Source organism: Macaca nemestrina, chromosome 7, assembly GCF_043159975.1.
Source record: "Macaca nemestrina isolate mMacNem1 chromosome 7, mMacNem.hap1, whole genome shotgun sequence".
NCBI classification, from domain to species: domain Eukaryota; kingdom Metazoa; phylum Chordata; class Mammalia; order Primates; family Cercopithecidae; genus Macaca; species Macaca nemestrina.
The window spans coordinates 43,802,370-43,819,355 of NC_092131.1; the positions used below are offsets into that span (position 1 = coordinate 43,802,370).

The following is a 16,986-nucleotide window of genomic DNA, read 5'->3' on the forward strand; positions in this document are numbered from 1 at the left end:
TTATACTATGGTCTTTTAAATCAGCCAAAGTAGTGGTTCCTGAAGCCAAGATTCAATGCAGAATTCACTGTGGTCACATGTTTCCAGCTCCTCTTGATCTGGGGCCAGCTGACCTTCATACATGTCTTCTCTCACAGACTCTTGGATATTGGCACTGGTTTTTTTTTTTTTTTTTGAGACAGGGTCTCACTCTGTTGCCCAGGCTAGAGTGTTAAGGATAGTTACTTTTGCAAAATATAACAAAAATGAATTATGAGAAAAAATAAAAGTGAAAAGTAGAAGTCCTAGTTTATAATATTATTAGTTATATTCAACTGATTTAAAATTTCTCTGTTGATTGCTATAAAAGTTTTTAAATGCTCACACTCAATTTCTACCCATCTCTGTAAATGGGCAACAGACCATACATTAGCTCTGGAGAGAGCACAGGATCCTGTCGAGGAGTTGCTTGGATCTGGGGTGGAGGGTGGGGTTAGCCCCTGAAGAACTGGGTGAGGGAGAATGAAGAAGGAATCTGAAGACCATGTGAAGGTATAGAGACCTGGAGGACAACCTTTGAGCATTTCCTAGTTGAATCTCAATCTGGCCTTACCTGCCTAACAGGTCATTTCCCCTGCACCCAACACACCCTTCCCTGTTTATAGTTACCATTCACCTTTTACAGAATAGCATGAGGGCCCAGCTTACACTGATGATTATGTTGATGTGCATATAAGGAAAGTCCAGCCAGGTTTTTTTGTTTTTGTTTTTTTTGACAGAGTCTTCCTGTGTTGGCCAGGCTAGGGTGGAGTGCAGTGGTGCAATCTTGGCTCACTGAAACCTCCGCCTCCCAGGTTCAAGCAATTCTCCTGCCTCAGTGTCCCAAGTAGCTGGGATTACAGGTGCACACCACCACTCCTGGCTAATTTTTGTATTTTTAGTAGAGATGATATATTAGTCTGTTCTCACACTACTATGAAGAAATACCTGAGACTGGGTAATTTATAAAGGAAAGAGGTTTAACTGACTCACAGTTCAGTTTGGCTGGGGAGGCCTCAGGAGACTTACAATCATGGTGGAAAGTGAAGAGGAAGCAAGATACCTTCTTCACAAGGTGCCAGGAAGGAGAAGTCCCAAGCAAAGGCAGAAGAGACCCTTATGTAACCATCAGATCTTGTGGGAGCTCACTCACTGTCATGAGAACAGCATGGGAGAAACTGCCTCCACGATTTAATTACCTCCACCTGGTCTCTCCCTTGACACATGGGGATTATGGAGATTACAATTCAAGATGAGATTTGGGTGGGGACACAAAGCCTAACCATGTCAGACAGGGTTTCACCATGTTGTCCCAGGCTGGTCTTGAACTCCTGGCCTCGAGTGATCCACCCACCTTGGCCTCCCAAAATACTGGGATTATAGGTGTGAGCTACCACATCCAGCCCACCAGCCAGGATATTTGAAATTGATCATGGAATAAAATCAACTCTTTCCGACCTTTTCTAAACCACCTACCAACATTACCTCACATACGTGCTACCATTTCTGTCAAAGGGAGGATCTGCTTGAAGAGTACCTTCCCATCTTGGCAATGGAGGATCATCAAATGCCAGATGATGGGGTTTCTCTCACTTTCAGAAATAATTTACAACTCTTTTCTGTGCAGGAAAGTGCTTCTCAGAAAGCAGTGTTTGCTTGTTGTTACAACACTTTGCAGTATAAAGCCTTCTGTTTGGCAAGGCTCCTTATAGGCATTTTAGCCTCCCAGACATCATATTGTGTTGTTGTCAAAGCTAGACGCAGCATCTGTGCAAATGGGAAAGATGAAGGCTACAACATTCCCCTGCAGTATGACAGAGCTGCCACATTGAGAGAATTACAGAAGGCGAGGGAGACATGTGATGTAATTACCACTTGTGGCGGTAAATGAGTAAAATTTGTTTACCGTAAATCCAAGTTTAAGAAATCTTTTCTTTTTTTTTTTTTGAGACATAGTCTTGCTGTGTTGCCCGGGCTAGAGTGCAATGGTGCGATCTCGGCTCACTGCAACCTCCGCCTCCTGGGTTCAAAGGATTCTCCTGCCTTAGCCTCCTGAGTAGCTGGGATTACAGGCACCCACCACCACGCCTGGATAATTTTTGTATTTTTAGTAGAGATGGGGTTTCACCATGTTGGCCAGGCTGGTCTTGAACTCCTGACCTCGTGATCCACTTGCCTCGGCCTCCCAAAATACTGGGCCTGCACCTGGCCAGAAATCTTCTTTTAAGGAACTTCCTTTCTTTCTTGGTAGTCATAACAATTGTCAAAACAAATTGATCCTGTTCAGCATTGCTATGGAGAAAATGGGACAATTTTCACTGCTAGGATAAGTGAGTCTTTTCTATGCTAGGTTTTAAGGGTTTGTAAGTACAGGCTTTTTTGTTCTGGATGGTATTTAAATTTAAACGAAAAATAGGGATGTAATCTGCCTCCCTGCCTTAAAATTTAAAACCCTGACAGAATATATAAAACAGATATTGGACATTGGACAGCAGTGTTCCCCAGGAGGAGGGACACAAACGAGGAGAGTCCTTTGTCCAGTTTACTGCCTGGAGCCAGTTTCCAGGTTGCAAAGCAGGGATGGGTGTATTAGGTTTCTCCAGAGAAACAGAACCAATAGGCTGGATAGGTAAGTAGGTAGATAAATGAGAGGGGATTTATCATGAAAATTGACTTGAATGATTATGAAGGCTGAGAAGTCTCGTGATATGCATCTGCATGCTAGTTAGCCAGGGAAGCCAGTAGCATAGCTCAGTGTAAATGGAAAGACCTGAGAACTAGGGAGCTGATGGTGTAACCCTCAGTTTGAGATTGAAGTCCTGAGAAACCAGGAGGCCACTGGTGTGAGTCTCAGAATCTGGCAGCCGGAGAACCTGGAGCTCTGATGTCCAAGGGCAGGAGAAAATGGGTGTTCCAGCTCCGAGAGAGAGAATTTTCCTTTCCTCTGCCATTTCGTTCTATCTGGGCCCTCAGCCAATTGGATGATGCCTGCCAACATTGGTTAAGGGCAGATCTTCCTTACTTAGTCCACTGTTTTTGTTTTTTGTTTTGTTTTTTTGAGATGAAGTCTTGCTTTGTTACTCAGGCTGGAGTGCAGTGGTGCCATCTTGGCTCACTGCAACCTCTGCCTCCTGGGTTTAAGTGATTCTCCTGCCTCAGCCTCCAGAGTAGCTGAGATATTATAGGCATGCACTATCATGCCTGGCTAATTTTTTGTATTTTTAGTAGAGATGGGGTTTCACCATGTTGGACAGGCTGGCCTTGAACTCCTGACCTCAAGTGATCCACTCACCTCGGCCTCCCAAAGTGCAGGGATTACAGGTGTGAGCCACTGTGCCTGGCTTTAGTCCACTGATTCTAATGCTAGTCTCTTCCTGGAACACTCTCAGACATACCCAGAGATAATGCTTTATCTGCTATCTGGGTATCCCTTTATCCAGCCAAGTTGACACCTAAGATTAACCATCACAAAGGGTAACCCAAATAGACACCAGTGATCTCTCTTGGTAGCAAGGCAGCTAGGACTTGGAGGGGAGAGTACTGAATGGGAAAGAGCTACACACAGAATTTTGAGATGTATGGAGAGTCCTCTTCAAGTCTTCAGCTGAGTGCTAATCTGCCCATGCTTATGAGGATATCAAGGACAGGGAAGGAATCATCAGAAAGGAGTGGGCAAAACAATCCCTAGAGTTCACACAGGGCCAGGAACAGTTCACATTCTCACCAGCCAGTACACTGGTGAAAAACCTTGCAGTACACTGGGCATTGGGCACTTCTCAGCCTTCATATAGTACTCAGAAGGGTATTGCCTCAGTAGTGGGCCTAGACTAAAGGCCATTATGATCCTACCAAGCAAAACTTAAAAACAAGCCTGGAGGATCAAACAATTGCTAAGTGATTTAACTGCATCCCAGCACAAAGCTCAAGAATAGAAACACATCCCATTTCATTGCATGTTGCTTTATTGTGCATCACAGATACTGCATGTTTTCCGAAGGTTTGTGGCAACCCTGCATTTAACAAGGCTGTTGGTACCATTTTTTCCAACAGCATGTGCTCACTTTATGTCTGTGTCAAATTTTGATAACACTTGCAATATTTCTAACTTTTTCATTATATCTATTACGGTGATCTGTAATCAGTGATTTTTGATGTTACTACTGTAATTGTTCTGGGGTGCCACAAACTGTGCCCATATAAGATGGCAAACTTAACCTATAAATGTGTGTGTTCTGACTTCTCCACCAACTGGTGGCCCCACCACCATCTGGAATTCTGGGAGAATTCTACCATGCATTTGAGGAATGAATAATACCAAGTGGTATGGTTTGGCTCTGTGTCCCCACCCAGATCTCATCTTGTAGTGCCCATAATCCCCACATGTTGTGGGAGGGACCCGGTGGGAGATGGCTGAATCATGGGGGTGGGTCTTTACTATTCTCATGATAGTGAATAAGTCTCACAAGATTTGATAGTTATATAACAATGGGAGTTTCCCTGCACAAGCCCTCTTCTTGTCTGCTGCCACATGAGACTTGCCTTTCACCTTCTGCCATGATTGAGAGGCTTCCCCAGCCATGTGGAACTGTAAGTCTAATAAACCTCTTTCTTTTGTATATTGCCCAGTCTTGGGTATGTCTATCAGCAGTGTGAAAATGGGCTAATACACCAAGTTTACACATACTCTTACAGAAAATTGAAGAGCATGGAATGTTTTCCAACTCATTCTGTGAGACCAGCATTACTCTGATAGAACACTCAGATTAACACATTGGAAGAAAAGACAACAGACCAATTTCCAGCATGCATGTATATGCAAAAGTTCTCTAAAATTTTTTTTTGGTAATTAGAATCCAATACTATATTAAAAGGATAGCACATCATGAACAAGCAGAATTTTCGGGAATACAAGTTTTCTTTAACATTTGAAAATCAATCAAAATTCACCATATTGACAGAATAATAATGAAAAACCACATGATTATCTTTTTTTTTTTTTTTTTTTTTTGAGACAGAGTCCTCCCTCTGTCGCCCAGGCTGGAGTGCATTGGCGTGATCTTGGGGCTCACGGCAACTTCTGCCTCCTGGGTTCAATCAGTTCTCCTGCCTCAGCCTCCTGAGTAGCTGGGATTATAGGTGCCCGCCACCATGCCCAGCTAATTTTTGTATTTTTAGTAGAGATGAGGTTTCACCATGTTGGCCAGGCTGGTCTCGAACTCCTGACCTTAGGTGATTCACCTGCCTCGGCCTCCCAAAGTGCTGGGATTACAGGTGTGAGCCACTGTGCCCAGCCATGATTATCTTAATAGATGCAGACAGCATTTGACAAAATCCAACATCCGTTCCTGCTAAAAACACTGAACAAACAAGAAATAGAAGGAAACTTCCTCAACCCATTAAAGGGCATCTATGAAAAACCTACAGTTAATATTATACTTAATCACAATCAGGAACAAGGCAAGTATGTCCACTGTCCCTAATTCTATTCAACATTTTACTGTAAGTTCTACCCAGTGCAATAAGGCAAGAAAAGAGGTAAAAGCCATCAAGATTGGAAAGGTAGAAGTGAAACTCTTTATTTAAAAAACATGATAATCTATGTAGAAAGTCCTAAGGAGTCTAAAAAAAGTGAATTTAGCAAGTTTGTAAGGTGTAAGGGCAATATATATAAATCAATTGTATTTCTGTGTGGCAGCAGTGAACAACTGGAAATTGAAATAAAAAACCAATACCATTTACAGTAGCATCAAACATCATGAAATTTTGGGACTCAACTTGCAAGAGATGTGAAACCTGCACGCTAAACACTGCAAGATATAGCTGAAGGAAATTAAAGAAATCCTGAGCAAATAGAGATGTTAATGGATCATAAGATTCAGTATTGTTTTCAGTGCTCCCCCAAAATGATCTATAGATTCGAACTGATAAAAATCCCAGGAGGCTTTTTGGTAGAAATTGATAAGCTGATTCTTAAAATCATATGAAAATGCAAGGGACCTAGAATAGTCAAAACAACTTTGAAAAAGAACAAACTTGGAGGCCTTACACTACCTGATTTCAAAGATAATGTGGTATCGATGTCAAGAGAAACAAATAGATCAATGGAACAGAGAGTCCAGAAATAATCTATACAACTACATATGGTCCTCAATTTATAATGGGGTTATTTCCCAAAAAACCATCTTAAGTTGAAAATGTTGCTAGTCAAAAATATACTTAACATACTGAACATCATAGTTTAGCCTAGCCTATCTTAAATGTGTTCAGAATACTTACATTACCCTGCAGTTGGGCAAAATCATCGAATATAAAGCCTATTTTATAATAAAGTAATGAATATTTCATGTAATTTGTGGAATACTGAAAGTTATTGTACTGAAAATGAAAAAACACAATGGTTATATGGCTACTGGAAGTACAGTTTCTACTGAATGCATATCACTCTTGTACCATCATAAAGTCAAAAAATTACAGATGAGTGTGTTCATTATCTTGGTTGTGCTGATGGTTCCACTGTGTATACGTATGTCAAAGCACATCAAATCGTACACACAAAATATGTGCAGGTTATTGCATATCAGGTATACCTCAATGAATCTGTAAACAATGTAATGAAAACAAAACAAAAATTGAGAGCAAAGTTTGTAGGCTAAATGGAAAAGAGATACCACCAGGCAGGGAACCAAATAAAGCACAGGGTGGAGGCCCTGGAGGATAAGGGTCAGAAGAGGAGAAATGGGGTAGGTCTCTTAAGTCAAAAGGCTGCGAACTTCTCTATCCCATGTTAGGACAGAAGTTTCCAAGTGCTGCATTTGTTTGCTGCCAGATGGCCTTGCCATGCTAGATAAGCACTGAGCCATCTGAAAATGGTCTCCTGCATAGTTTGGTTTCCTGTTTTCCTGTGTATGTGACGTGCTCAAGTTAGGATTATGTCACCCAATCACATCTGCAGTGGTACAGCACGCTAGCTGGCCAGGTCGGGGGTAGTCAGTAGTCATATTACAAGCTGCCCATTTCTGGGTTATGCATATCTACTAACAATGGCTATAATATGGAATGGAAATGAACTGTCATCTAACTAAATTTCAGCTCAGTTTCTGGTCTGTATATCAACGATTTCTAAATACTAAGGATGTCAAAATGATTTATATACAATGCTTTTGGTCTAGAATGGGATATACACTCAAATAGTTAATCAAAGGTCTGATCCTTCATGGGCTTAAGTGGAGAGGCACATATTTCTCTCCTGGGGAGGGAAGGGAAAGGACCACAACATTCTAACTCTCTCAGCCAGTCCTCTTCCACTATGCATATATAGGATATGTGGTACTTGGAATTCCTGTACCATACTTAGCCTTTGATATGGCTCTTGAGACTAAGAGACAACAGAAAATGTTGCATTTAACAACCTGTTACAATGCTTGTTAGAGTGTTTTTATAAACTCTAAGGTGTTATGCAAGTGTCATAGTTAATAGCCTACCCAACACCCAACAGATAGACTGGCCATCTTGCCACCCAGGGGCCTGAGGACTAGATAAACCCTCCCTTGGATAGAATTAGAGGGGGTGTGGAATTTAGGAATTAGAGTGTAATTAATTACATCAATTATCCCATAGTCTTTAAAATATTTTAAATTCGAAACAAGTCTATTTAAACAGTTTTAAGATTTACGAAGGATGAAACTTCATTAAATGAAAGAAATAGAGGGGTTAAGCCAGGAAATCCTATTTTACATTAAGAAAGTTATTAAGAGACACTGGCTTAAACCTTGGTTCCCTCTGAGTTTATAGGGAGAGTTCCCATGAAGTGCGTGGGTGGAGAAGACAAAGACACAGAGGGATGCTGATGAGGAAAGATGGGGGGCTCCTTTTCTGTTGACCAAGAACGCTGGGGCAAAGCACAGTTGAACAGCAGCCTGCCGGCCTCACACCATGGCAACTTTTGAGTCCCGTCTTCCCTCATGTGCTGGGGGCAGGAGGTGGTGATAGAGGGTGTGGGTCACGGCCAGAGGTTCCTTTCCTCAAAGCAAACAAGCAAACGCTGCATACAGCTCCCCAAAGCCAGGACTTCTTTCCTTTGGTCAGTATTCTGGGACTTTTATTAACACATTCGATTTTTCTCATTTATTTGCCTTCAGTCAAGGAAAGCTTAGGTTTTCATCCTTTGAACAAATCAGACGTGGCAAACCTTGAAGGAGGGGTGGCTGTCCCCCACCACTGTGCTGTTCAGAATGTCATCAGGTGGGCCGGTGAGAGGAGCACACAGCTGTTCCCAGCTGATAAAGGGGAGAGGAGATTGTGTCCTTGATTTTATTTCACTTTCTGTGGTATGTGTGGGGCATGGTGCCAAGATCTTGTCTTTTTTTTTTTTTTTTTTTTTAAACTATACTTCTTCAGTTTCATGAAAAGTAATTTAATTTTGTTCTACAGTGAATCCTGATGTTTTTACTTTTCGGGGGTGGAGAGGGTGCTACATTTTTGTTGTTTTCTGTGTCTGACTAGGCAGGGCTTTGGATCCTGTCCTTTGCCCCACCCTGCCCAGGGCCTGCTACTTAGCAAGTACTCTGTAGAAATGCGTTTGAGGAGCAAGGGCGGGAGCACGGATGCCTGAGGTGCAGGCACGGCACTGCTGACTGGAGAACCAGGCATCAGCATGGGTATTCTTCAGCACAGTTCCTTTCCGGGAGGGTATTTCTTTTCTATGTGCTCAGTGAGAACAGGAGTCCCCAGGATAATTTTAAATAGGTCGGTCTTTTTGTATATACACTGTTCCCCCCTTCCCCTGCCATATGTAAAATGGATTTAGCATATGCCTTTCCAAAACTGCAGTGCCTCACCTCCCCAGACCGCTGTGGCTGATGGACTCTGGGCCCCACGTAGAGCTGTGCTGCCCCTACAGCCTGCAGAAGGCCCAGGGTCTGACCTTGGCAATGACTGTGGTTTGTGAAGTAACACAATGACACATACATATTCTCTGAGGGGAACCTTGGTCGCACACAGCCCAGGGAATTTGTGTTATTGTAATTTTGGTTCTGAGGCGTTCTTTTATTATTATCATTACTATTTTTAGTAACAGCTTTATTGTGATATAATTCATCTACCATATAATTTCTCCATATTAAGTATACAGTTCAATGTTTTTAGTTTATTCACGGTAAGTGGTGCAACCATCGCCACCATCAATTTTAGAACATCAATTTTATCACCTGAAAAGAAACCCCATGCTTATTAGCCATCATTTTCCACTCCCTATCCCACCCACACCCCTAAGCAATCACTAGTCTGCTTTTCTGACTCTATGGATTTGCCTATTGTAGACATTTTATTATAAATAGAATCATACAACATGTGGTCCTTTGTGTCTCGCTTCTTTTGCTTAGCCTGATGTTTTCGAGGTTCATCTGTACCAGTACCTTGTTCCTTTTCGTAGCTGAATACTATTCCACTGTCTGGATAGAGCACATTTTGTTGAGCCATTCATTAGTTAGTGTACATTCCACTTTTAGGCTGAGTTATGCTGCTATGAACATTTGTGTATAATCTGAGGATTTGTTTTTATATTTTCAATCTTTGTCACTTTGAACTGAGACATGTACAGGCACACAATTTTGGCTCCTTTTGGAATTCCCAGACACAGTATTTCTTAATGGCAATGGAAGTCCATGGAGCACATGTCATGCAGCTGAACAGACTACAGGGTAGTTAAAAGGAAGCACTTGTTTATGCAGCTAAGTAAGCTTGAAATAATTTTCTCTGTACTTTTGATAATTTTCTGTGTGTACCTAACACATACATTAGCATGCATATTTACCATTTCAAATATGATGGTGAGTTTGGTCAAAAAAATAAGGGTCTGGCCGGGCACAGTGGCTCACGCTTGTAATCCCAGCACTTTGGGAGGCCGAGGCGGGTGGATCATGAGGTCAGGAGTTTGAGACCAGCCTGGCCAGCATGGTGAAACCCCATCTCTACTAAAAATACAAAAAATTTGCCGGGCCATGGTGGCGTGCACCTGTAATCCCAGCTACTAGGGAAGCTGAGGCAGGAGAATTGCTTGAAACTGGGAGGCGAAGGTTGCAGTCAACCGAGATCCCACCACTGCACTCCAAAGCGAGACTCTGTCTCAAAAACAAACAAACAAAACAAAACAAAAATGGTCTGTGCCCTCAAAGCACTCATGTCCAGTCTTGCTGAGGGCAGAAGGGTGGCTGTGGAGTGTGTGTGGGGACAAGCAGACATCCAGCATGTGGGGCAATGTGGAGCCTTTGCTGGGGATAAACAGGGCACTGTCAGAGCATCAGGGGACACCTCAGACCAGACTTAGGGTGGGATGGTAGGGAGGTTGGGGGAAGCTTCCAGAAGGAATTTCATGACCATGTTGGAATCCACAGGAGGAATGGGTATAAATGAGCAAGAGAATCAGGGTAGAGAAAGAGGAAGGAGAGTTTCCAAGCAGCAAGTTGAGCATGTTCAGAGCGTCACCTTGAGGGGAACTCAAGGCGAGGTGTGGTGGGAACTGCAGATGAGAGGAGCAGGGAGGGCCCTGGTACCCCTGATAGCTGCACCAGATGGTTTGGACTTGATCCTATTAGCTGGGAAGCCATTAAAGGAAGCCCCATGAGCAGATCTGCATTTTGGCCACTCAGAAGGGGACACACGGGGTCAAGGGTAGGGTCTTGTTTCCTCTGAAGTGGGAGGGCAAGTCATCTCTGGGGTGACAGTGGGAGGTCTGAGGATGTGGGGGGACTCTGGAAGAACCAGTGTGGAGAACAAAGTGAGCAGGAGGGTCGGAGAAGCGGCTTCAGGGCTATTGAAAAGATGAATATTTTAAATCTGCATCATCAGACATTATGGAGGTCCCTAGGGATGTGGCAAAGCACTACACTTACATAATTGTGCTTCAGTACATCCGTTGCCTTAACTGAGTTGAAATTAGTTGAATTGAGCTGGCTTAATTGAACTGAAAATGCCAATAAAAATAGAGAACAAAAACTACCAAAACAAATTCTGTGGATGCTGGAGCACCAGCCATCTTCAGTTTCATGATAGCCAAGACTCAGCAGCTCCCTGGTTGATTTCACATATTTATTCTTGCTTTGAAATGGAAAGCCTGGAAGAGAAGCTAATTATTAAAGGGAATCAAGGAGTCAGGGGTCCGGGGCGGGGGGCGGGGAGGAGATTTACCTGAGCTGTTACTTTGCTGCCACTGGGATGCCACAGTGTCTCAGCCCTAGAGTTGGAGGGGAGTTAAACACAGGGCAGGGCAGGATGGGGGAGGCAGCCTACCCAGGGCATGGTTGTGGGGACCTAAGCAGATGTGTTCCTGCATGCATTGCTCAGTGAGGAACTGAGGCTCAGAGAGCTCCAGATGGTGGCTAGGAAGTAGGTCCATCTGACTCCAAATCAGTGGTCTTCCTGCCCCAGCCAGGTGCCACTCAAGTGAGAATGTAGAGGTGGCAGCAGGGGCCCTGCCATGGCTGTCCGAGGCATGTGGTACACACAAGGAGGTGGCAGAGGAGGCTTCATCATATTGGCCATTCCTTTATTAAACTCCCTTTAGATGGGGAGCCCTCCATGGGGTAAAAGTAGAATTAATCTCGCCTTCTGACCATCTCTGTGTCTGTTGCTGCAGATGAGAAACACCATGGAATGGTTTCAGGAGACTAGATACACTTGCCATGGCAAGGCCAGAATTATGGGTCTGGTGGGCACTTCAAGTGGCAATTTAGTCTGTCTGCATTAGGCCAGGCTTCTCTTCTAGCTCTGTGATGGGACTGGCTGTCAGGGAAGAGCCCCTGGGGAGGTAAGACCATGCTTATAAGGTCTTGCCACACATGCAGCTGTCAAAGCACCCAGATTACCTCGGAGCAGGCACACAGAACAGCTGAGCATATGACTTCCGCTCCTTTGCTCAGAGCAATGACTTGTGGCTTTTATTCTTTGTCCAGATATGTACCCTCTGGTCACAGCGACCCAGGATGTTGACAGCAGCCGGAAGCTGGCCCACTTGCTGAACGCCGTGACCGACGCTTTGGTCTGGGTGATCGCCAAGAGCGGCATCTCCTCCCAGCAGCAATCCATGCGCCTGGCTAACCTCCTGATGCTCCTGTCCCACGTCAGGCATGCGAGGTACGTGCTCTCAGGAGCTGCTCCGCTCGGGCGTGGGGTGGGATTATGTGCTCAACGGAGGGTGAAGTGATTTGGGAAAAGTGTCTGCAGGTTAAGGAAAATGATGCCTGAAAGTGAACGGGGGATTTGTCAATTCACACACCTGTAGCCAAAGATGGGTACAGAGTGGACACGGAAGGAATGTCATGTGGTATCTTACAAGATCTGCATGGCAGCCACTGGTGGTTCATCGGTTTTTCAGTTGCTGGGGTTTATAGCCTGTTTATGGACTCCTAAAAGGGACAGTTCCTCCCCTAACATGAACTGCCACTCTTCTTTATACCACCCAGGGCTGAGGCCCTGAGGTCATTTTTTGTGGAGAGGCTAAGACCCGCTCTCCTAGATGGCCCCTCGAGCTGGTGATATGGAGAAGTGCACAAATGCTTCCCTAAGAGTTGTTCTTTCGATGGCATCAGGAAATTAAGGATAAGACTTAAGAGAAGTGGTGGGCCCAGCAGATTTAGGAAAGAAGGGTTGTGGGTAGGGCATGTTTCTCATCAGGAAATGTAATTGTGCGTGCTGATGAAGAGGGTGTGTAGTGGTGGCTACTGTTGGTACAATGATGCTCAGTGCTTGGTGTCACCCACGATGAGGGTAGCCTTGCCCTGGAGCTGGAGGAGGGGAGGGGAGGATAGAAGGTAATTAATTGGTCACTGAGGAGGCAAGTCTAAAGGCTACGCAGAAGGACAATATACACCTCAAGAATCTTAAGTGAGAGGAGATGAAGACCTCTGCCTTTCCCCTTTAATGATTACTCAGCATACAGTCATTTGCAGAACAGATCCTGTTTGTAGATTCCTTCGATGTAAATTTATCTGCTTGCTAAAATTTCTTTGTAACCCCAAAATCAATATTCGTGGTGTTTTTGAGGTCATGAACAGAGTGGCAAAAACTTTGAGTTGCCCTTCATGCACAGTCCCAGCTGAGACGGAACAAGCAGCTGCTCTCCTACTGTCAACAAGTGTCCTTTACTTGGTCTACTTAGTGCCATGGTTTTACATTTTTGAGCCTTTGGTGAGTGACTTCATTGTTGAAAATGGCCCCCTGGTGTGGGGCTGAAGAGCTGTCTAGTGTTCCTTGGTGTGAAAAAGCTGTGATGTGCCTTATGGAGAAAGTATGTGTTAAGCTTTGCTCAGGTGTGAGTTATAGTGCTGTTGGCCATGAGTTCAATGTTAATGAGTCAATAGTATTGATTACATAAGGCATCTTTAGAAGGAAACACACATAAAACAAGGTTTTGTATTGATCAGCTGATGAAGATGTGGCCAGAGGCTTGCAGGAACCTAACCCTGTATTTCCCCTAGGAGTGAGGAGTCAGTGTTCACAATGATTTTATAGAACATGATTACTGCAAATAATGAGAATCTATTGTCCTATGTGCCAGGCCATCATGGGTGTGTGGTGGGACACAGAGGCTGACAATGTCCTTGCCCTTGAGCCTAAATTATCAGGGGGAGCTGGATGCATGAGCCATGGATAAATGGGCTGGGGGAAAAGTGGAGTTAGGGGTGGGGTAGACTGACTCTGAGCAGGGAGCTGGGGAAGTCTTTGGTGTTCCTGTGGCTGCCTTGGAGGAGGGAATCTCAGCACCTTTTTGTCCCCATAGTAACAAGGGCATGGAACATCTGCTCAGCATGAAGTGCAAAAACGTGGTCCCAGTGTATGACCTGCTGCTGGAGATGCTGAATGCCCACGTGCTTCGCGGGTGCAAGTCCTCCATCACGGGGTCCGCGTGCAGCCCGGCAGAGGACAGTAAAAACAAAGAGGGCTCCCAGAACCCACAATCTCAGTGACGCCTGGCCCTGAGGTGAACGGGCCCACAGAGGTCACAGGCTGAAGCGTGAACTCGTGTGTCGGGAGCCTGGGCTTCATCTTTCTGCTGTGTGGTCCATCATTTGGTGATGGCAGGCTTGGTCTTGTACCGTCCTTCCCTCGCCCTCCCCAACTCCCAGGAGTCAGGGGGAGGAAGCCATAGTTTTCCTTGTTAGCGGAGGGCACATTTGAATGCAGCGTTTCCACACTGAATGGCCTCATAGGATCTCAATGTGGTATTCTTACTTTCCATCTTCCTTCCTTCCCTTTGTGAAACATCTTAAAGGTTTTGGAATGAATGGTGGAAATCTGACTTGGAAGGGCCGTGAATCAGAGGGGAGAGGAAGTGACCTGCTTACAGGAAGTGGGCTAACCCTTCTTTTGCAGTACACACTACCCTTCCCTTTGAGAGTTGACCTTTGTATGCTTTTTTCTGGACCACTTGATTGTAAGATTGAAAACCCCCGTGACATCTGCGTACTTACCTCCCAGGCCTGTGGGGACTGATCATATCATGATGCTTATTCTGTCAAAGGCCAGAGGGACTGTAGTCAAGCTGGGATGTGAGTCATGTTCTCTCCCTGACCTTGCTGCCAGCTGCACAGATTTGTCCCTCTTGATTTGCATTCACAGAGCCTGCCAATAATTTGGGGTATGTGTATATGAACATGTGATCATTTTCATGGAGAACTGTGGGAGATACAAATCTCCCTGCTCCTGGAACTGCCCTTCCTTAAACCTGTTGTCCCATTGGGCCAGGATGGGTGCTGGAGAAAGGCCGTGTTTGCAGGAATGGGGTTCTCTCCTGTGGGTGTGGGTGACAGCCACAGTGTTTCCCTGGGGCACTGTGGATGCAGTTTCCATCTTGTACAACCTCATAAGTAGCAGCCACAACTGCCACATCAGCTACCCCAAGTAGTCAGGGACACTTTGGGCTGTGGATGTGCATGGCGTGCTGTTTTATGGGTGGATGAGTAGCTATGCACCCCAGCGTGTCAGTTCTGGGGCCACACTGTATAGCCTTGATGAGTACACCCCTTGAACAAGACCCAGTTTGTGAACTCTCCTTAAACAGAAATATTTAGGGATAATTATTTATAGCAAGAAAAAATTCTTTTACACTTGAGAGCGCTTTTAAAAATATTTTCTTATTGGAAAATTTATATGGTGGGCTGGGTGAAAAACAGTAAAAGTATTCTTATTTCAAGTGGAACCATAAACAGGATATGAAGAAGGTCACCTCTGAAATGTCAAAAACACAGTGAATGTGCAAAATGAGTAACAGCATACTTTGAAAGTGAGCAATTAAATAATCATGTTTCATTATTGCAGTAATGTTTTAAACAATTACCTTGTGATGTGATATTAAATATATATTTTTTAAAAATATGTTCACTTTGGCTAGCACATCCTGTATTTACTAAGTCATTAGGAAGATTACATTCAGTGTTACCAAGACTGGTTTTTGCTAGTAAGACTTTGAATAATCTGTAATTTTGATATTGGTGCAATTTTACTAAAAGTTGAGCTTAGCTGTTTCAGAAACGCTTGGACAAGTACCTAGAGAACACACTGATGTCTGCGTTCTGAGGCAGTTTGAAGTTATTCTTAGTGACTCAGTGTTACAGCCTTAGTAAGATTTAGTACAGGCAGGATAAGCTTGGTTTCATAGGAACCAGGGAACCAGTGTTAGTGTCAGCTTCTTTCCTCCTGATCAGCCTAGAATGCCCCACTCCCAATAGAGGGGTTTGGAAGCTGGAGAGTAGGAAGTAAGAGGCAAAGAAGGCAGCCTTCAACAACTCATTATGTGCCAGTGAAATTCTATTAAATGTATTTTTAAAAGAGATTACCAGGTAACAAAAACATAAAAAACCAAAACAAGGCCAGATGCGGTGGCTCACGCCTGTAATCCCAGCACTTTGGGAGGTTGAGGCGGGTGAACCACTTGAGCCCAGGAGTTTGACTCCAGACTGGGCAACATGGAGAAACCCTGTCCTACGAAAAATACAAAAATTAGCCAGGTGTGGTGGTGCAGGCCTGTAGTTCCAGCTACCTGGGAGGCTGAGGTGGGAGGATCACCTGAACCTGGGGGGATCAAGGCTGTAGTGAGCCGAGATCATACCATCGTACTCCAGCCTGGGTGACAGAGAAGACCCTGTCTCAAAAAAAAAAAAAAAAAAAACGTGGAATATATATATATATATATATATATATATATATATATATATATATATATATAAATAATTTTTTTTTTGGAGAGTAGATCTTAAGACAGATGTGTTCACTTCTACTCCTGGGAGCGAACTGCCAATGGCAATCCCTTTAGAGCCTCGAGTGGGCAGTATCAGGAGCGCCGCACAGTGAGTTTCCAGCTGAGCTATTCTCACCAAATCTCCCTCTGTTCTCACAGCACCCCTGTCAGGCCTGTCTCATAGTCACTGCCCACCACGACTGACTACAAAAGATTTGACCCTAAAATAGTCTTGAAGGGATTTTTCTAAAAAAATTAAGGTGGGAACATGAGACAAAGCTGTCAGCCTAGTAACAAATCTGAGGACTCTTAACTGCATTAAAAATAAAACAGTGCAAAATCGATGGGAGCTGTGCAGTGCGAGTCTTGATCTGGAACACTTCCCCTGCTAACTCAGCTGGAAGGGCAACTATTTTAGATTTCAGTAAGGAAGAAACATCAGTTACCAATACTTGGCAGAGCCACATTATATATCCATATATATTTATACATGTAAGTGGAGTTGAAGCAATTCTAGAATTTTCTAGCATGTGAAAACAGGGTTTGGTTCTTATGACATCTACTAAGGGACTTTACAAATTCAAAGTGAACCTTCTGTTTATAGGCCTATTTTGAAACAAAGTATCTTCATTTAATAAGATTTGACACTGTTTATTATTATTATTTTTTTTTGAGACAGGGTCTGACTCCTGTTGCCTAGGCTAGAGTGCAGTGCAGTGGCGCCATCATGGCTCACT

The 16,986-nt window shown here is 44.0% G+C and overlaps 1 protein-coding gene across 5 annotated transcripts in view; it reads left to right on the forward strand.

Moving 5' to 3' along the window:
* Positions 1-16,986, forward strand: part of LOC105473690 (estrogen receptor 2) — an 83,534-nt gene that overhangs the window by 63,173 nt on the left and 3,375 nt on the right. For 4 of the 5 annotated variants that reach the window (XM_071100041.1, XM_071100042.1, XM_071100043.1 and 1 more), the window contains 2 exons: positions 11,967-12,147; positions 13,793-15,186. In XM_071100041.1, the coding sequence (XP_070956142.1) occupies positions 11,967-12,147; positions 13,793-13,979 (368 nt within the window). In that variant the 3' untranslated portion in view covers positions 13,980-15,186. Of the gene's footprint in view, positions 1-11,966; positions 12,148-13,792; positions 15,187-16,986 lie in introns of those variants that run through there. The other variant, XM_011727615.3, reaches the window with a different exon arrangement.